The sequence below is a fragment of the Staurois parvus genome, unplaced genomic scaffold, assembly GCF_062004578.1.
Source record: "Staurois parvus isolate SC_StPar_1 unplaced genomic scaffold, SC_StPar_1.0 ptg002246l, whole genome shotgun sequence".
Classification (NCBI taxonomy): domain Eukaryota; kingdom Metazoa; phylum Chordata; class Amphibia; order Anura; family Ranidae; genus Staurois; species Staurois parvus.
This window is the reverse complement of record NW_028320042.1, coordinates 1-21967: the sequence shown is the minus strand read 5'-3', so window position 1 is coordinate 21967 and position 21967 is coordinate 1. Positions and strand designations below refer to the sequence as shown.

General features: G+C 53.1%; 1 protein-coding gene across 1 annotated transcript in view; it reads left to right on the top strand.

Moving 5' to 3' along the window:
• Positions 1 to 21893, top strand: part of LOC149431465 (secretin receptor-like) — a gene marked incomplete at its 3' end in the record, with an annotated part of 38761 nt that extends 16868 nt beyond the window's left edge. The window contains exons 3-11 of the mRNA XM_089665580.1: positions 398 to 505; positions 1525 to 1628; positions 1704 to 1801; positions 6366 to 6498; positions 9641 to 9794; positions 11545 to 11605; positions 12551 to 12620; positions 13936 to 14027; positions 21755 to 21893. Coding sequence (XP_089521706.1) covers positions 398 to 505; positions 1525 to 1628; positions 1704 to 1801; positions 6366 to 6498; positions 9641 to 9794; positions 11545 to 11605; positions 12551 to 12620; positions 13936 to 14027; positions 21755 to 21893 — 959 coding nt within the window. The remainder of the gene's footprint in view (positions 1 to 397; positions 506 to 1524; positions 1629 to 1703; positions 1802 to 6365; positions 6499 to 9640; positions 9795 to 11544; positions 11606 to 12550; positions 12621 to 13935; positions 14028 to 21754) is intronic.
• Positions 21894 to 21967: the final 74 nt, after the last annotated feature.

Sequence of the window (21967 nt, the reverse complement as noted above, 5' to 3'; positions counted from 1 at the left end):
AGGTACAGGGAGGGCAGGTACAGGGAGGGCAGGTACAGGGAGGGCAGGTACAGGGAGCGCAGGTACAGGGAGGGCGGGTACGGGGAGCGCGGGTACGGGGAGGGCGGGTACGGGGAGGGCGGGTACGGGGAGGGCAGGTACGCGGAGCGCTCAGCCTGCAGTCCATACAGTGGTGCTCCAGCGGCTGGGCTGTACAATTCATGCCGGTGATGGGGGAGGGTGGGGTCAGAGTCCGGGGGGGTCAGTCTGGTTATTCATACGCAGTCTCTGTTACAAAGTTCCATCAGAACAATGTGAAATCGATGATCAATACCCACTGTGAGCGTGTCGAGGCAGAGGCCATGACGTAGGAAGGATCGGAGGGGATTGATCCATACGGCTTGTCATTGTGTTTCAGGATGTGCTGGAATGTGGGACAATATCAGCTGCTGGCCACCGACCCCCCACGGACACACCGCCACCATCCCCTGCCCAGAGATCCTACAGATCATAACCGGCGTCCAAGGTGAGACCACATATCATATCCTCCGGGAGGTGGAAGATGCTCTGCTCCTGGCCTCCTCTCTGACCATATAGTGTATACCCACCACCGGGACATCCCACCTCCAACATGACCCTCCATAAGGTAGAACATGCTCTGCTCCTGGCCTCCTCTCTGACCATATGCTGTATACCCACCACCAGGATATCACACCTCCAACATGACCCAACATAAGGTAGAACATACTCAGCTCCTGGCCTCCTCTCTGACCATATACTGTATACCCACCACCGGGACATCACACCTCCAACATGACCCTCCATAAGGTAGAACATACTCTGCTCCTGGCCTCCTCTCTGACCATATACTGTATAACCACCACCGGGATATCACACCTCCAACATGACCCAACATAAGGTAGAACATACTCAGCTCCTGGCCTCCTCTCTGACCATATACTGTATACCCACCACCGGGACATCACACCTCCAACATGACCCTCCATAAGGTAGAACATGCTCTGCTCCTGGCCTCCTCTCTGACCATATACTGTATACCCACCACCGGGATATCACACCTCCAACATGACCCTCCATAAGGTAGAACATGCTCTGCTCCTGGCCTCCTCAGCTTTTTCTTTACACTCTCCCCAGGACATCACACCTCCAACATGACCCACCATAAGATGGAATTCTCAGCTCAGACTTATTGCTCAGTCTCTCATGGACGGAAGCCATCAAGCTGGTCCCAGCAGTGGTGGTGGATGTAGCTCTGCAGAGGACACATACTTGCCTACAGCCAGGAGTGTTTTATGCTTGCCAGCTGAGAGAAGTGGTAAAGTAATAGGAGGGGTCAGTTGGCCACCACTTGGAATTTTCCACCGTAGAGTCTAGAGACATGGGTCCATCTGCTGAAATTGTCTTCAGTATATGGTGAAGGACAGAAGATCCCGTATAGACGTCACCCCTTAGGTTGGTTCCAGAGTTCAGTGTCTCATGAATGGTTCTGTAGACACCTCACACATGACTTGTCTATTCCTGTAGGATCTGTGAACCGAAACTGTACGGAGAAAGGGTGGTCACTGACTTTTCCACCGATGGACGTGGCCTGCGAGTACAACGTCAATGACACGGAGTCCGAGGACGTGGTAAGGCCTATCATGATTATATGTACAGAAGGGATTGTGAGAAGGTGACCTCTGACCTTGGCCTGTGTTTTATAGCAGGAGTATTATATGCACCTGAAGACCCTGTACACGGTGGGATACGGCATGTCTCTGGCTTCACTGGTGATGGCTCTGATCATTCTGCTATCATTTCGGTGAGTGGAGAGACCTCTGACACAAGATTATACATTCAACATCACACAACAGAGAATGAGATTGGATGACACCACCGAACTCAACACAATCCATCAACCCAACCATTGACACCACCCAACTCATCACACCAACCATTGACACCACCCAATTCAACACAACCCATCACACCAACCACTGACACCACCCAACACAACCCATCACACCAACCACTGACACCACCCAACACAACCCATCACACCAACCACTGACACCACCCAACACAATCCATCACACCAACCATTGACACCACCCACCTCATCACACCAACCATTGACACCACCCAACTCATCACACCAACCATTGACACCACCCAATTCAACACAACCCATCACACCAACCACTGACACCACCCAACACAACCCATCACACCAACCACTGACACCACCCAACACAACCCATCACACCAACCACTGACACCACCCAACACAATCCATCACACCAACCATTGACACCACCCACCTCATCACACCAACCATTGACACCACCCAATCCAACACAACCCATAACACCAACCATTGACACCACCCAACTCATCACACCAACCATTGACACCACCCAATTCAACACAACCCATCACACCAACCACTGACACCACCCAACACAACCCATCACACCAACCACTGACACCACCCAACACAACCCATCACACCAACCACTGACACCACCCAACACAATCCATCACACCAACCATTGACACCACCCACCTCATCACACCAACCATTGACACCACCCAATCCAACACAACCCATCACACCAACCATTGACACCACCCAATTCAACACAACCCATCACACCAACCACTGACACCACCCAACACAACCCATCACACCAACCACTGACACCACCCAACACAACCCATCACACCAACCACTGACACCACCCAACACAACCCATCACACCAACCACTGACACCACCCAACACAATCCATCACACCAACCATTGACACCACCCACCTCATCACACCAACCATTGACACCACCCACCTCATAACACCAACCATTGACACCACCCAATCCAACACAACCCATCACACCAACCATTGACACCACCCAATTCAACACACCAACCATTGACACCACCCAATCCAACACACCAAATCACACCAACCGTTGACACCACCCAATTCAACACAATCCATCACACCAACCATTGACACCACCCAATCCAACACACCAAATCATACCAACTGTTGACACCACCCAATTCAACACAATCCATCACACCAACCATTGACACCACCCAACTCATCACACCAACCATTGACACCACCCAATCCAACACACCAACCATTGACACCACCCAATTCAACACAATCCATCACACCAACCATTGACACCACCCAATTCAACACAATCCATTACACCAACTATTGACACCACCCAATCCAACACACCAAATCACACCAACCATTGACACCACCCAATTCAACACAATCCATCAACCCAATCATTGACACCACCCAACTCATCACACCAACCATTGACACAGTCCAATGCAACACAACCCATCACACCAACCACTGACACCACCCAACACAACCCATCACACCAACCACTGACACCACCCAACACAACCCATCACACCAACCACTGACACCACCCAACACAACCCATCACACCAACCACTGACACCACCCAACACAATCCATCACACCAACCACTGACACCACCCAACACAACCCATCACACCAACCACTGACACCACCCAACACAACCCATCACATCACCCAACCCAGCACAACTCATCACACCAACCATTGACACAACACATATATAAGCAGGGGGTGCAGCGCTGGGGGATCATAAATAATGCATAAAACGTAAATAAAGAATAAAATACTTAAATTGCTTTAAAAAAAAGTGTCTCGGTGTGCGTTGTGTAAACTGTACATAACTATGGTGCAAAACACAAAGTGCAAAAGGTAAAGTCCACACACATGCTATTCCTGTCACTGCGTCGTGACTAATCGGTAACGATAGTGAGTGCCCAGTCCACAATATCCCAGTGGGTTGAGTGCTGAGAGGATCATAAAGATCTCTGTGGTAAATTCAGAAAGGTGGTGATATCCAAACTGATAAAAGACTGCGCACTCACCAGATGCGCAATCAATGCGCATGTAAGAGATAACCCCTCTTAAGGTTTAAATCCAGGAATCCCTCTGGAGTGTGGTCTGGTCTGTTCCCGTGCTCTGCTCACTCAGTTATCAAGCATGGCTCTGTCCTCCTTAGACGTGACTCTGTGGGTGGTAGGAAACTCACAAGGAGCCCCAGAAAGAAAGGAGGCCCAATAGCGTGATACTGCTTGATAATAATAATTCCATCCAGCAAGCATGAGAGTGAAAAACAGTTACTGACCAGATAATCATAAGGTAAGCATACCCTCTATGAATACGTGCAGTTGCATGAAACGCGTCAGGGAGGAGCTACAGTGCAGTGACGGCACCACGTGGGTCCCGGTGGCCATCTTGGATTATCTGGTCAGTAACTGTTTTTCACTCTCATGCTTGCTGGATGGAATTATTATTATTATCAAGCAGTATCACGCTATTGGGCCTCCTTTCTTTCTGGGGCTCCTTGTGAGCTTCCTACCACCCACAGAGTCACGTCTAAGGAGGACAGAGCCATGCTTGATAACTGAGTGAGCAGAGCATGGGAACAGACCAGACCACACTCCAGAGGGATTCCTGGATTTAAACCTTAGGAGGGGTTATCTCTTACATGCGCATATTGATTGCGCATCTGGTGAGTGCGCAGTCTTTTATTAGTTTGGATATCACCACCTTTTTGAATTTACCACAGAGATCTTTATGATCCTCTCAGCACTCAACCCACTGGGATATTGTGGACTGGGCACTCACTATCGTAACGGATTAGTCAGGACGCAGTGACAGGAATAGCATATGTGTGGACTTTACCACCCAACACAACCCATCACACCAACTACTGACACCACCCAACCCAACACACCAAATCACACCAACCATTGACACCGTCCAATGCAACACAACCCATCACACCAACCACTGACGCCACCCAACACAACCCATCACACCAACTACTGACACCACCCAACACAACCCATCACACCAACTACTGACACCAGCCAACACAACCCATCACACCAACTAATGACACCACCCAACCCAACACACCAAATCACACCAACCATTGACACCGTCCAATGCAACACAACCCATCACACCAACCACTGACACCACCCAACACAACCCATCACACCAACTACTGACACCACCCAACACAACCCATCACACCAACTACTGACACCACCCAACACAACCCATCACACCAACTACTGACACCACCCAACACAACCCATCACACCAACCACTGACACCACCCAACACAACCCATCACACCAACCACTGACACCACCCAACACAACCCATCACACCAACCACTGACACCACCCAACACAACCCATCACACCAACCACTGACACCACCCAACACAACCCATCACACCAACCACTGACACCACCCAACACAACCCATCACACCAACCACTGACACCACCCAACACAACCCATCACACCAACTACTGACACCACCCAACACAACCCATCACACCAACTACTGACACCACCCAACACAACTCATCACACCAACCACTGACACCACCCAACACAACCCATCACACCAACCACTGACACCACCCAACACAACCCATCACACCAACTACTGACACCACCCAACACAACCCATCACACCAACTACTGACACCACCCAACACAACCCATCACACCAACTACTGACACCACCCAACACAACCCATCACACCAACTACTGACACCACCCAACACAACCCATCACACCAACTACTGACACCACCCAACACAACCCATCACACCAACCACTGACACCACCCAACACAACCCATCACACCAACTACTGACACCACCCAACACAACCCATCACACCACCCAACCCAGCACAACCCATCACACCAACCACTGACACCACCCAACACAACCCATCACACCAACTACTGACACCACCCAACACAACCCATCACACCAACTACTGACACCACCCAACACAACCCATCACACCAACTAGTGACACCACCCAACACAACCCATCACACCAACTACTGACACCACCCAACACAACCCATCACACCAACTACTGACACCACCCAACACAACCCATCACACCAACTACTGACACCACCCAACACAACCCTTCACACCAACTACTGACTCCACCCAACACAACCCATCACACCACCCAACCCAGCACAACCCATCACACCAACCACTGACACCACCCAACACAACCCATCACACCAACTACTGACACCACCCAACACAACCCATCACACCAACTACTGACACCACCCAACACAACCCATCACACCAACTACTGACACCACCCAACACAATCCATCACACCAACCACTGACACCACCCAACACAACACAACTCATCACGCCACACATTATAACAATGCTGAACGTCACCCCACCAGACATGACATCTATGTGCTTTTCTCTCTCGGAGGGCAGGAGACTGCGCTGTACCCGAAATTACATCCACATGCACCTCTTCATCTCCTTCGTGCTGAGAGCCATGTCCGTCTTCATCAGGGATGCCGTACTCTTCTCTGTAGATGACATCAACCACTGCAGTGTCTACCTGGTAAGAGAACAGCTTTCCATCCACAATCAACCCAGATCAAGGTCTACGGAGACCTATCCCAAGGGTCATGAGTGACCTAGACCAAGGCCTATAGTGACAGATGACCTAGATCAATGTCTATGGCAACAGTCAACCTAGATCAAGGTCTAGCTAGACTTATCTTGAGTCACGAGCAACCAAGACCAAGGCCTATAGTCACAGATGAATTAGATGAATGTCTATGGCCACAAGCAACATAGATCAATGCGAAGCAAGACCTATCCTGAGAGTCACGAGCAATCTAGACCAGGGCCTATGGCCACAGGTGACCTGGATTGATATCTATGGCCACAAGCAACCTAGACTAATGCCTAGGACCTTGCACAACCCTGATTAATGTTTGCAGTCAACAGCAACCGAGAATGATGTCTAGCGAGACCAGTTCCTGGAGGTACAAGCAATCTAATCACAGAGACCCAGATCCAAAATCCATCCTAATGTGTGTAGCAACAAGCCACTTAGATTGCATTCTGTGACCATAAACAACCCAAATCAATGTCTGTGGTCACAAGCAACCCAAATCAATGTCTGTGGTCACAAGCAACCTACATCAGTGTCTGTGGTCACAAGCAACCTACATCAATGTCTGTGGTCACAAGCAACCTACATCAATGTCTGTGGTCACAAGCAACCTACATCAATGTCTGTGGTCACAAGCAACCTACATCAATGTCTGTGGTCACAAGCAACCTACATCCATGTCTGTGGTCACAAGCAACCTACATCAGTGTCTGTGGTCACAAGCAACCTACATCAATGTCTGTGGTCACAAGCAACCTACATCAATGTCTGTGGTCACAAGCAACCTACATCAATGTCTGTGGTCACAAGCAACCTACATCAATGTCTGTGGTCACAAGCAACCTACATCAATGTCTGTGGTCACAAGCAACCTACATCAATGTCTGTGGTCACAAGCAACCTACATCAATGTGCATCATTTTCTAGTTTCAGATTGTGAACCTTTGCATAGAGGATTGGTACCTCTGTCCTGCAGTGATGTGGGGTATTAGGGGATGGGTACCTCTGTCCTGCAGTGATGTGGGGTATTAGGGGATGGGTACCCCTGTCCTGCAGTGATGTGGGGTATTAGGGGATGGGTACCTCTGTCCTCCAGTGATGTGGGGTATTGGGGGATGGGTACCTCTGTCCTCCAGTGATGTGGGGTATTAGGGGATGGTTACTTCTGTCCTGCAGTGATGTGGGGTATTAGGGGATGGGTACCTCTGTCCTGCAGTGATGTGGGGTATTAGGGGATGGGTACTTCTGTCCTGCAGTGATGTGGGGTATTAGGGGATGGGTACCTCTGTCCTGCAGTGATGTGGGGTATTAGGGGGTGGGTACCTCTGTCCTGCAGTGATGTGGGGTATTAGGGGATGGGTACCTCTGTCCTGCAGTGATGTGGGGTATTAGGGGATGGGTACCCCTGTCCTGCAGTGATGTGGGGTATTAGGGGATGGGTACCTCTGTCCTGCAGTGATGTGGGGTATTAGGGGATGGGTACTTCTGTCCTGCAGTGATGTGGGGTATTAGGGGATGGGTACCTCTGTCCTGCAGTGATGTGGGGTATTAGGGGATGGGTACCCCTGTCCTGCAGTGATGTGGGGTATTAGGGGATGGGTACCCCTGTCCTGCAGTGATGTGGGGTATTAGGGGATGGGTACCTCTGTCCTCCAGTGATGTGGGGTATTGGGGGATGGGTACCTCTGTCCTCCAGTGATGTGGGGTATTAGGGGATGGTTACTTCTGTCCTGCAGTGATGTGGGGTATTAGGGGATGGGTACCCCTGTCCTGCAGTGATGTGGGGTATTAGGGGATGGGTACCTCTGTCCTGCAGTGATGTGGGGTATTAGGGGATGGGTACCCCTGTCCTGCAGTGATGTGGGGTATTAGGGGATGGGTACCTCTGTCCTCCAGTGATGTGGGGTATTGGGGGATGGGTACCTCTGTCCTCCAGTGATGTGGGGTATTGGGGGATGGGTACCTCTGTCCTCCAGTGATGTGGGGTATTAGGGGATGGTTACTTCTGTCCTGCAGTGATGTGGGGTATTAGGGGGTGGGTACCTCTGTCCTGCAGTGATGTGGGGTATTAGGGGATGGGTACCTCTGTCCTGCAGTGATGTGGGGTATTAGGGGGTGGGTACCTCTGTCCTGCAGTGATGTGGGGTATTAGGGGATGGGTACCCCTGTCCTGCAGTGATGTGGGGTATTAGGGGATGGGTACCTCTGTCCTGCAGTGATGTGGGGTATTAGGGGGTGGGTACCCCTGTTTTGCAGTGATGTGGGGTATTAGAGGGTGGGTACCCCTGTTTTGCAGTGATGTGGGGTATTAGGGGATGGGTACCCCTGTCCTGCAGTGATGTGGGGTATTAGGGGATGGGTACCTCTGTCCTCCAGTGATGTGGGGTATTAGGGGGTGGGTACTCCTGTCCTCCAGTGATGTGGGGTATTAGGGGGTGGGTACCCCTGTCCTGCAGTGATGTGGGGTATTAGGGGATGGGTACTTCTGTCCTGCAGTGATGTGGGGTATTAGGGGGTGGGTACTTCTGTCCTGCAGTGATGTGGGGTATTAGGGGATGGGTACCTCTGTCCTGTAGTGATGTGGGGTATTAGGGGGTGGGTACTTCTGTCCTGCAGTGATGTGGGGTATTAGGGGGTGGGTACTTCTGTCCTGCAGTGATGTGGGGTATTAGGGGATGGGTACCTCTGTCCTGCAGTGATGTGGGGTATTAGGGGATGGGTACCCCTGTCCTCCAGTGATGTGGGGTATTAGGGGGTGGGTACCCCTGTCCTGCAGTGATTTGGGGTATTAGGGGATGGGTACCCCTGTCCTGCAGTGATGTGGGGTATTAGGGGATGGGTACCCCTGTCCTCCAGTGATGTGGGGTATTAGGGGGTGGGTACCCCTGTCCTGCAGTGATTTGGGGTATTAGGGGGTGGGTACCCCTGTCCTGCAGTGATGTGGGGTATTAGGGGGTGGGTACCTCTGTCCTCCAGTGATGTGGGGTATTAGGGGGTGGGTACCTCTGTATATAATGTGTATCTCTGGGTGGCCATTGCTGTATATATAATATATACCTCTCCTGCTCTCTCCTGTCTGCAGAAGGACTGTAAGTACGTCATGGTCTTCTTCCAGTATTGCATTATGGCCAATTACAGCTGGCTGCTTGTGGAGGGGCTCTACCTGCACACACTTCTGGTGGTCTCCTTCTTCTCCGAGTGGAAGTACTTCTGCTGGTATATTGCCCTCGGCTGGGGTAAGAAGCTGGTGGGGGGGGGCAGAGAATTGAAGACAATTCAATTGTCCTGGTGTGGGGTATTGGGGGTCTCAGTACCTCTGTCCTGGTGTGGGGTATTGGGGGTCTCTGTACCTCTGCCCTGGTGTGGGGTATTGGGGGTCTCAGTACTTCTGCCCTGGTGTGGGGTATTGGGGGTGTCTGTACCTCTGCCCTGGTGTGGGGTGTTGGGGGTTGGGTACCTCTGCCCTGGTGTGGGGTATTGGGGGTCTCGGTACCTCTGTCCTGGTGTGGGGTATTGGGGGTCTCGGTACCTGGTCCTGGTGTGGGGTATTGGGGGTCTCGGTACCTTGGTCCTGGTGTGGGGTATTGGGGGTCTCGGTACCTCTGCCCTGGTGTGGGGTATTGGGGGTCTCGGTACCTCTGCCCTGGTGTGGGGTATTGGGGGTCTCGGTACCTCTGCCCTGGTGTGGGGTATTGGGGGTCTCGGTACCTTGGTCCTGGTGTGGGGTATTGGGGGTTGGGAACCTCTGTCCTGGTGTGGGGTATTGGGGGTCTCTGTACCTCTGTCCTGGTGTGGGGTATTGGGGGTCTCTGTACCTCTGCCCTGGTGTGGGGTATTGGGGGTCTCTGTACCTCTGCCCTGGTGTGGGGTATTGGGGGTCTCTGTACCTCTGCCCTGGTGTGGGGTATTGGGGGTCTCTTTACCTCTGCCCTGGTGTGGGGTATTGGGGGTCTCAGTATTTCTGCCCTGGTGTGGGGTATTGGGGGTGTCTGTACCTCGGTCCTGGTGTGGGGTGTTGGGGGTTGGGTACCTCTGCCCTGGTGTGGGGTATTGGGGGTCTCTGTACCTCTGCCCTGGTGTGGGGTATTGGGGGTTTCTGTACCTCTGCCCTGGTGTGGGGTATTGGGGGTTTCTGTACCTCTGCCCTGGTGTGGGGTATTGGGGGTTTCTGTACCTCTGCCCTGGTGTGGGGTATTGGGGGTTTCTGTACCTCTGCCCTGGTGTGGGGTGTTGGGGGTTGGGTACCTCTGCCCTGGTGTGGGGTGTTGGGGGTTGGGTACCTCTGCCCTGGTGTGGGGTATTGGGGGTTGCGGTACCTCTGCCCTGGTGTGGGGTATTGGGGGTCTCGGTACCTCTGCCCTGGTGTGGGGTATTGGGGGTTGGGTACCTCTGTCCTGGTGTGGGGTATTGGGGGTCTCGGTACCTCTGCCCTGGTGTGGGGTATTGGGGGTCTCGGTACCTCTGCCCTGGTGTAGGGTATTGGGGGTCTCGGTGCCTCTGTCCTGGTGTGGGGTATTGGGGGTCTCTGTACCTCTGCCCTGGTGTGGAGTATTGGGGGTTGGGTACCTCTGCCCTGGTGTGGGGTATTGGGGGTCTCGGTACCTCTGCCCTGGTGTGGGGTATTGGGGGTCTCGGTACCTCTGCCCTGGTGTGGGGTATTGGGGGTTGGGTACCTCTGTCCTGGTGTGGGGTATTGGGGGTTGGCTACCTCTGCCCTGGTGTGGGGTATTGGGGGTCTCAGTACCTCGGTCCTGGTGTGGGGTATTGGGGGTCTCGGTACCTCTGCCCTGGTGTGGGGTATTGGGGGTCTCGGTACCTCTGCCCTGGTGTGGGGTATTGGGGGTTGGGTACCTCTGTCCTGGTGTGGGGTATTGGGGGTCTCGGCCCCTCGGTCCCGCCATGCTAGTATGAAGACACATCTTGGTGAAGCTCTGTAGGGGTCTGGTTGCCGGCTCTCCTCTGATCGCTCGTCTCTCCGTCCTCCAGGCTCTCCTCTGGTCTTCATCATCGCCTGGTCTGTGTGCCGCCATCTGTACGAGAATACCGGGTGAGCGCCTGTTAGTTCATGCAGTGGGGGAGGGGTATACGGGGGGGGGTATACGGGGGAGGGGTGGGGTACATGGGAGGAAAGGGGGGGATACGGGGGGGGGGGTATACAGGGGAGGGAAGGGGGGTACAGGGGAGGGGGGATACGGTGGGGTATAGGGGAGGGAAGGGGGTGTTCCCCAACATACAGCCATCCTGAGTCACACAGATCAGATACTGGATGACGTCTCTGGTGGTCACCCCAAATCTCTCCCCAAATTGTTCAATAATCAGAAAACCAAAATATTCTTCCCTAACCCCAGACTGTCTTCAGGGGCCCCGGGGCCCCTTAGGAAGAGATGCATGTGACCCGAGTCATAGGTGGGGCCCCATGGATATACTGATATTATTACCCCTTTTGGGTTCTCGTTGTCATTGGCGTCCTTTTGGGGAGATTTCCCTTCATTTCCTGTCCTGAAGACCCAACAGGAAGTGTGAGAATCGGGGGGATCTCCTCTACAGAGTATTGTGTTCAGGATTTCCCGCGGTGATCCTGCCAGTAACACAGTTCCTGTCCCAGGGTGACAACGCTCACTGCACTGTATCACTGGAGGAGCAGCGTTGTCACCCTGGGAGAGGACTACAGAACACCTCCCCCTCTTCTTCTCTCCATAGCACAGGGATGCTGGGGAACTGAGAACCTTGTCTGAGACTCAGGGTCCTGGATTTCTGGCAGGATCAACAGGAAACTTCTGTACTTACTGAAAATGTTCTTAACCTGTCAGAGGAAAAGGAAAGCAGCCGCCATAGCTGAGGATCGGCAATATCGGACATTTTGGGTTTAGATCGATTTTTCTAGGAAGATTCTGGAAGTTTGTGTGAATGTTTGTAAATGGCGCGTGACGCAGCGCTTGTATCCCGCGAGGAGCGACGGCGGCTGTGACAGCGATTTCTGCTTCTCCTGCAGGTGCTGGAACATCAATTCTGACGCCAGTATCTGGTGGATCATCCGCGGGCCGGTCATCCTCGCCATCTTTGTGAGTGGGGGGGCGGAGTCTGGTACTATATCTGTTGTATGTTCTGCGGACATGATGACGTCCCCAAAAAGGAGAACTTCCACCAATCCCCTCCCGTGTCACACATACATGACAGGTCCTCTTCTTTCAGTTCACGGCCCATCATTACCAGAGAATCCGCCATTTATAGGTCAGTCTACTGCATTGACACCCATTTCCAGCTCTGGTCCGGAGTTCCTCCAACACAGGGCGGAGCCCCCGGGGAGAGCGGATATAGTGAATGCGGGGTCCGGGGAGAGCGGATATAGTGAATGCGGGGTCCGGGGAGAGCGGATATAGTGAATGCGGGGTCCGGGGAGAGCGGATATAGTGAATGCGGGGTCCGGGGAGAGCGGATACAGTGAATGCGGGGTCCGGGGAGAGAGGATATAGTGAATGCGGGGTCCGGGGAGAGAGGATATAGTGAATGCGGGGTCCGGGGAGAGAGGATATAGTGAATGCAGGGTCCGGGGAGAGCGGATACAGTGAATGCGGGGTCCGGGGAGAGCGGATACAGTGAATGCGGGGTCCGGGGAGAGAGGATATAGTGAATGCGGGGTCCGGGGAGAGCGGATATAGTGAATGCGGGGTCCGGGGAGAGCGGATACAGTGAATGCGGGGTTCGGGGAGAGCGGATACAGTGAATGCTGGGTCCGGGGAGAGCGGATATAGTGAATGCGGGGTCCGGGGAGAGCGGATATAGTGAATGCGGGGTCCGGGGAGAGCGGATACAGTGAATGCGGGGTCCGGGGAGAGAGGATATAGTGAATGCGGGGTCCGGGGAGAGCGGATATAGTGAATGCGGGGTCCGGGGAGAGCGGATACAGTGAATGCGGGGTTCGGGGAGAGCGGATACAGTGAATGCTGGGTCCGGGGAGAGCGGATATAGTGAATGCGGGGTCCGGGGAGAGCGGATATAGTGAATGCGGGGTCCGGGGAGAGCGGATATAGTGAATGCGGGGTCCAAGGAGAGCGGATATGGTGAATGCGGGGTCCGGGGAGAGCGGATATAGCGAATGAGGGGTCCGGGGAGAGCGGATCTCTGCTCTCCCCTCTGTCAGCGTGCTGGAAATGGTTAACCCCTGGCAGGCACACAAGGTTGTCTCTGTGATCATGTGACTGGAAGCTGCACTGATTGGCTGCGGGTCATTACTATTGATCAAAAGAACACCGAAGACCGCATCTGCTGGGAATTCTGAGTAGTGACATCACAATGACATCACTCTATAATGACATCACGATTATTTGTAGCAATGATTGGTTGAGGAGTAATTTGGCCCCTCCCTCTGCTCTACAGATAAACTTCATCCTGTTTGTGAGAATCATCCGAATTCTGATGAAGAAGCTGAGAACGTCGGACGTCTGGGGGAACGACTTCAACCAATACAAGTGAGGGAGAGCCCACTGATAATATGGGGGGGGGAACGACTTCAACCAATACAAGTGAGGGAGAGCCCACTGATAATATGGGGGGGAACGACTTCAACCAATACAAGTGAGGGAGAGCCCACTGATAATATGGGGGGGAACGACTTCAACCAATACAAGTGAGGAGAGTCCACTGATAATATGGGGGGGAACGACTTCAACCAATACAAGTGAGGGAGAGCCCACTGATAATATGGGGGGGAACGACTTCAACCAATACAAGTGAGGGAGAGCCCACTGATAATATGGGGGGGGAGCGACTTCAACCAATACAAGTGAGGGAGAGCCCACTGATAATATGGGGGGGAGCGACTTCAACCAATACAAGTGAGGGAGAGCCCACTGATAATATGGGGGGGAACGACTTCAACCAATACAAGTGAGGGAGAGCCCACTGATAATATGGGGGGGAGCGACTTCAACCAATACAAGTGAGGGAGAGCCCACTGATAATATGGGGGGGGGAGCGACTTCAACCAATACAAGTGAGGGAGAGCCCACTGATAATATGGGGGGGGAACGACTTCAACCAATACAAGTGAGGGAGAGCCCACTGATAATATGGGGGGGAGCGACTTCAACCAATACAAGTGAGGGAGAGCCCACTGATAATATGGGGGGGGGGGAAGCGACTTCAACCAATACAAGTGAGGGAGAGCCCACTGATAATATGGGGGGGGGGGAGCGACTTCAACCAATACAAGTGAGGGAGAGCCCACTGATAATATGGGGGGGAGCGACTTCAACCAATACAAGTGAGGGAGAGCCCACTGATAATATGGGGGGGGGAGCGACTTCAACCAATACAAGTGAGGGAGAGCCCACTGATAATATGGGGGGGGAACGACTTCAACCAATACAAGTGAGGGAGAGCCCACTGATAATATGGGGGGGAGCGACTTCAACCAATACAAGTGAGGGAGAGCCCACTGATAATATGGGGGGGAACGACTTCAACCAATACAAGTGAGGGAGAGCCCACTGATAATATGGGGGGAACGACTTCAACCAATACAAGTGAGGGAGAGCCCACTGATAATATGGGGGGGAACGACTTCAACCAATACAAGTGAGGGAGAGCCCACTGATATATGGGGGGGGGAGCGACTTCAACCAATACAAGTGAGGGAGAGCCCACTGATAATATGGGGGGGGGAACGACTTCAACCAATACAAGTGAGGGAGAGCCCACTGATAATAGTGGGGGGGAACGACTTTCAACCAATACAAGTGAGGGAGAGCCCACTGATAATATGGGGGGGAACGACTTCAACCAATACAAGTGAGGGAGAGCCCACTGATAATATGGGGGGAACGACTTCAACCAATACAAGTGAGGGAGAGCCCACTGATAATATGGGGGGGAACGACTTCAACCAATACAAGTGAGGGAGAGCCCACTGATAATATGGGGGGGAGCGACTTCAACCAATACAAGTGAGGGAGAGGCCCACTGATAATATGGGGGGGGAGCGACTTCAACCAATACAAGTGAGGGAGAGCCCCACTGATAATATGGGGGGAACGACTTCAACCAATACAAGTGAGGGAGAGCCCACTGATAATATGGGGGGGAGCGACTTCAACCAATACAAGTGAGGAGAGCCCACTGATAATATGGGGGGGGGAGCGACTTCAACCAATACAAGTGAGGGAGAGCCCACTGATAATATGGGGGGGGAACGACTTCAACCAATACAGTGAGGGAGAGCCCACTGATAATATGGGGGGGAGCGACTTCAACCAATACAAGTGAGGGAGAGCCCACTGATAATATGGGGGGGGGGGGAAGCGACTTCAACCAATACAAGTGAGGGAGAGCCCACTGATAATATGGGGGGGGGGGAGCGACTTCAACCAATACAAGTGAGGAGAGCCCACTGATAATATGGGGGGGAGCGACTTCAACCAATACAAGTGAGGGAGAGCCCACTGATAATATGGGGGGGGGAGCGACTTCAACCAATACAAGTGAGGGAGAGCCCACTGATAATATGGGGGGGGAACGACTTCAACCAATACAAGTGAGGGAGAGCCCACTGATAATATGGGGGGAGCGACTTCAACCAATACAAGTGAGGGAGAGCCCACTGATAATATGGGGGGGGGGGGAGCGACTTCAACCAATACAAGTGAGGGAGAGCCCACTGATAATATGGGGGGGGGGGAGCGACTTCAAACCAATACAAGTGAGGGAGAGCCCACTGATAATATGGGGGGGGGGAGCGACTTCAACCAATACAAGTGAGGGAGAGCCCACTGATAATATGGGGGGGAGCGACTTCAACCCAATACAAGTGAGGGAGAGCCCACTAATAATATGGGGGGGGGGAGCGACTTCAACCAATACAAGTGAGGGAGAGCCCACTGATAATATGGGGGGGGGGGAGCGACTTCAACCAATACAAGTGAGGGAGAGCCCACTGATAATATGGGGGGGAACGACTTCAACCAATACAAGTGAGGGAGAGCCCACTGATAATATGGGGGGGAACGACTTCAACCAATACAAGTGAGGGAGAGCCCACTGATAATATGGGGGGGAACGACTTCAACCAATACAAGTGAGGGAGAGCCCACTGATAATATGGGGGGAGCGACTTCAACCAATACAAGTGAGGGAGAGCCCACTGATAATATGGGGGGAGCGACTTCAACCCAATACAAGTGAGGGAGAGCCCACTGACAATATGGGGGGGGAACGACTTCAACCAATACAAGTGAGGGAGAGCCCACTGATAATATGGGGGGGAACGACTTCAACCAATACAAGTGAGGGAGAGCCCACTGATAATATGGGGGGGAACGACTTCAACCAATACAAGTGAGGGAGAGCCCACTGATAATATGGGGGGGAACGAACTTCAACCAATACAAGTGAGGGAGAGCCCACTGATAATATGGGGGGGAACTACTTCAACCAATACAAGTGAGGGAGAGCCCACTGATAATATGGGGGGGAACGACTTCAACCAATACAAGTGAGGGAGAGCCACTGATAATATGGGGGGGAGCGACTTCAACCAATACAAGTGAGGGAGAGCCCACTGATAATATGGGGGGGAGCGACTTCAACCAATACAAGTGAGGGAGAGCCCACTGATAATATGGGGGGGAACGACTTCAACCAATACAAGTGAGGGAGAGCCCACTGATAATATGGGGGGGAGCGACTTCAACCAAGACAAGTGAGGGAGAGCCCACTGATAATATGGGGGGGGAACGACTTCAACCAATACAAGTGAGGAGAGCCCACTGATAATATGGGGGGGGAGGGAGCGACTTCAACCAATACAAGTGAGGGAGAGCCCACTGATAATATGGGGGGGGGGAGCGACTTCAAACCAATACAAGTGAGGGAGAGCCCACTGATAATATGGGGGGGAGCGACTTCAACCAATACAAGTGAGGGAGAGCCCACTAATAATATGGGGGGGGGGAGCGACTTCAACCAATACAAGTGAGGGAGAGCCCACTGATAATATGGGGGGGGGGAGCGACTTCAACCAATACAAGTGAGGGAGAGCCCACTGATAATATGGGGGAACGACTTCAACCAATATCAAGTGAGGGAGAGCCCACTGATAATATGGGGGGGAACGACTTCAACCAATACAAGTGAGGGAGAGCCCACTGATAATATGGGGGGGAACGACTTCAACCAATACAAGTGAGGGAGAGCCCACTGATAATATGGGGGGAGCGACTTCAACCAATACAAGTGAGGGAGAGCCCACTGATAATATGGGGGGGAGCGACTTCAACCAATACAAGTGAGGGAGAGCCCACTGATAATATGGGGGGGGAACGACTTCAACCAATACAAGTGAGGGAGAGCCCACTGATAATATGGGGGGGGAACGACTTCAACCAATACAAGTGAGGGAGAGCCCACTGATAATATGGGGGGGAACGACTTCAACCAAATACAAGTGAGGGAGAGCCCACTGATATATGGGGGGGAACGACTTCAACCATAACAAGTGAGGGAGACCCACTGATATATGGGGGGGAACTACTCAACCAATACAAGTGAGGGAGAGCCCACTGATAATATGGGGGGGAACGACTTCAACCAATACAAGTGAGGAGAGCCCACTGATAATATGGGGGGGGAGCGACTTCAACCAATACAAGTGAGGGAGAGCCCACTGATAATATGGGGGGGAGCGACTTCAACCAATACAAGTGAGGGAGAGCCCACTGATAATATGGGGGGGAACGACTTCAACCAATACAAGTGAGGGAGAGCCCACTGATAATATGGGGGGGAGCGACTTCAAACCAATACAAGTGAGGGAGAGCCCACTGATAATATGGGTGGGGAACGACTTCAACCAATACAAGTGAGGGAGAGCCCACTGATAATATGGGGGGGGAACCGACTTCAACCAATACAAGGTGAGGGAGAGCCCACTGATAATATGGGGGGGAACGACTTCAACCAATACAAGTGAGGGAGAGCCCACTGATAATATGGGGGGGAACGACTTCAACCAATACAAGTGAGGGAGAGCCCACTGATAATATGGGGGGGAACGACTTCAACCAATACAAGTGAGGGAGAGCCCACTGATAATATGGGGGGGGAGCGACTTCAACCAATACAAGTGAGGGAGAGCCCACTGATAATATGGGGGGAGCGACTTCAACCAATACAAGTGAGGGAGAGCCCACTGATAATATGGGGGGGAGCGACTTCAACCAATACAAGTGAGGGAGAGCCCACTGATAATATGGGGGGGGAACGACTTCAACCAATACAAGTGAGGGAGAGCCCACTGATAATATGGGGGGGGAGCGACTTCAACCAATACAAGTGAGGGAGAGCCCACTGATAATATGGGGGGGAACGACTTCAACCAATACAAGTGAGGGAGAGCCCACTGATAATATGGGGGGGAACGACTTCAACCAATACAAGTGAGGGAGAGCCCACTGATAATATGGGGGGGAACGACTTCAACCAATACAAGTGAGGGAGAGCCCACTGATAATATGGGGGGGGAGCGACTTCAACCAATACAAGTGAGGGAGAGCCCACTGATAATATGGGGGGAGCGACTTCAACCAATACAAGTGAGGGAGAGCCCACTGATAATATGGGGGGGAGCGACTTCAACCAATACAAGTGAGGGAGAGCCCACTGATAATATGGGGGGGAACGACTTCAACCAATACAAGTGAGGGAGAGCCCACTGATAATATGGGGGGGGGGGAGGGACTTCAACCAATACAAGTGAGGGAGAGCCCACTGATAATATGGGGGGAACGACTTCAACCAATACAAGTGAGGAGAGCCCACTGATAATATGGGGGGAACTACTTCAACCAATACAAGTGAGGGAGAGTCCACTGATAATATGGGGGGGGAACTACTTCAACCAATACAAGTGACGGAGAGCCCACTGATAATATGGGGGGGGGGGGAACGACTTCAACCAATACAAGTGAGGGAGAGCCCACTGATAATATGGGGGGGAGCGACTTCAACCAATACAAGTGAGGGAGAGCCCACTGATAATATGGGGGGGAACGACTTCAACCAATACAAGTGAGGGAGAGCCCACTGATAATATGGGGGGGGAACGACTTCAACCAATACAAGTGAGGGAGAGCCCACTGATAATATGGGGGGGGGCGACTTCAACCAATACAAGTGAGGGAGAGCCCACTGATAATATTGGGGGGGGATGTACTCGGCACTCAGTGCTGGGAGAGCCCACTGATAATATGGGGGGGGGGGTGTACTCAGCACTCTGTACTGGGAGAGTCCACTGATAATATGGGGGGGGGATGTACTCGGCACTTAGTACTGGGAGAGTCCACTGATAATATGGGGGGGTGTACTCGGCCCTCAGTGCTGGGAGAGCCGACTGATAATATGGGGGGGTGTACTCGGCCCTCAGTGCTGGGAGAGCCCACTGATAATATGGGGGGGTGTACTCGGCCCTCAGTGCTTGGAAAGCCACTGATAATATGGGGGGGTGTACTCGGCCCTCAGTGCTGGGAGAGCCCACTGATAATATGGGGGGGTGTACTCGGCCCTCAGTGCTGGGAGAGCCCACTGATAATATGGGGGGGAACGACTTCAACCAATACAAGTGAGGGAGAGCCCACTGATAATATGGGGGGGAACGACTTCAACCAATACAAGTGAGGGAGAGCCCACTGATAATATGGGGGGGGGGCGACTTCAACCAATACAAGTGAGGGAGAGCCCACTGATAATATTGGGGGGGATGTACTCGGCACTTAGTACTGGGAGAGTCCACTGATAATATGGGGGGGTGTACTCGGCCCTCAGTGCTGGGAGAGCCGACTGATAATATGGGGGGGTGTACTCGGCCCTCAGTGGCTGGGAGAGCCCACTGATAATATGGGGGGGTGTACTCGGCCCTCAGTGCTTGGAAAGCCCACTGATAATATGGGGGGGTGTACTCGGCCCTCAGTGCTGGGAGAGCCCACTGATAATATGGGGGGGTGTACTCGGCCCTCAGTGCTGGGAGAGCCCACTGATAATATGGGGGGGGATGTACTCGGCACTCAGTGCTGGGAGAGCCCACTGATACTATGGGGGGGGGATGTACTCGGCACTCAGTGCTGGGAGAGCCCACTGATAATATGGGGGGGATGTACTCGGCACTCAGTGCTGGGAGAGCCCACTGATAATATGGGGGGGTGTACTCGGCAGTACTGGGAGAGCCCACTGATAATATGGGGGGGGATGTACTCGGCACTCAGTGCTGGGAGAGCCCACTGATAATATGGGGGGGGATGTACTCGGCACTCAGTGCTGGGAGAGCCCACTGATAATATGGGGGGGGATGTACTCGGCACTCAGTGCTGGGAGAGCCCACTGATAATATGGGGGGGTGTACTCAGCACTCAGTGCTGGGAGAGCCCACTGATAATATGGGGGGGTGTACTCAGCACTCAGTGCTGGGAGAGCCCACTGATAATATGGGGGGGTGTACTCGGCACTCAGTGCTGGGAGAGCCCACTGATAATATGGGGGGGTGTACTCAGCACTCAGTGCTGGGAGAGCCCACTAATATGGGGGGGTGTACTCGGCACTCGGTGCTGGGAGAGCCCACTGATAATATGGGGGGGGATGTACTCGGCACTCGGGTGCTGGGAGAGCCCACTGATAGTATGAGGGGGGGGGGTGTTCTCGGCACTCAGTACTGGGAGAGTCCACTGATAATATTGGGGGGGGGGCGATGTACTCGGCTGTACCCCAGGGCCGGTGACAGGTCCTCTTTTGGGTGTATTTCTCAGCGAAGGTTCGTCCATGTTGGGGGGGGAATCGTCCTCTGGAGGGTGTTTGTTGCCCCTTTGGGTGGATTTCTCATCTATTTGAACTGAAAGTGAAGACAACCCCCCCCCCCCCTCAGAGAGGTGAAATCATCCAATTGGGACACGGCTGTGGGGCATTTCCCGGCACTTTTTGAGATTTCCTTCACCTTCCAGTTGTATCCCGGAGAGCAGAGAGATCACCCGGCGGGTTCCCTTCCCTCTGATTCGCAGACTGGATCTCTGGGAACAGCTGTTACCCGTAGCAGCCAGTTTCTCCATGCCCGGCCACTGATGACACCTGGCTGGTTGTCGCGGATCCCCGTGTAGTCCACCCCCCCTCCCCCCAGCTCTGCAATCTCTGTGTCTCACTTTATACCTCTTCCCGGCAGGCGTCTGGCCAGGTCGACGCTCCTCCTCATCCCGCTATTCGGCGTTCATTACATCATCTTCGCCTTCTTCCCGGAGGATGTGAGCAGCGGCACCGTGGAGATCCGGCTGTCCTTCGAGCTCGCCCTCGGCTCCTTCCAGGTGACGTCACTCCGCCGCCCGGGGGGTCCATTGTCTCAGTGCCGGCCCAATTCACAGAAATCACGGAGACCGAT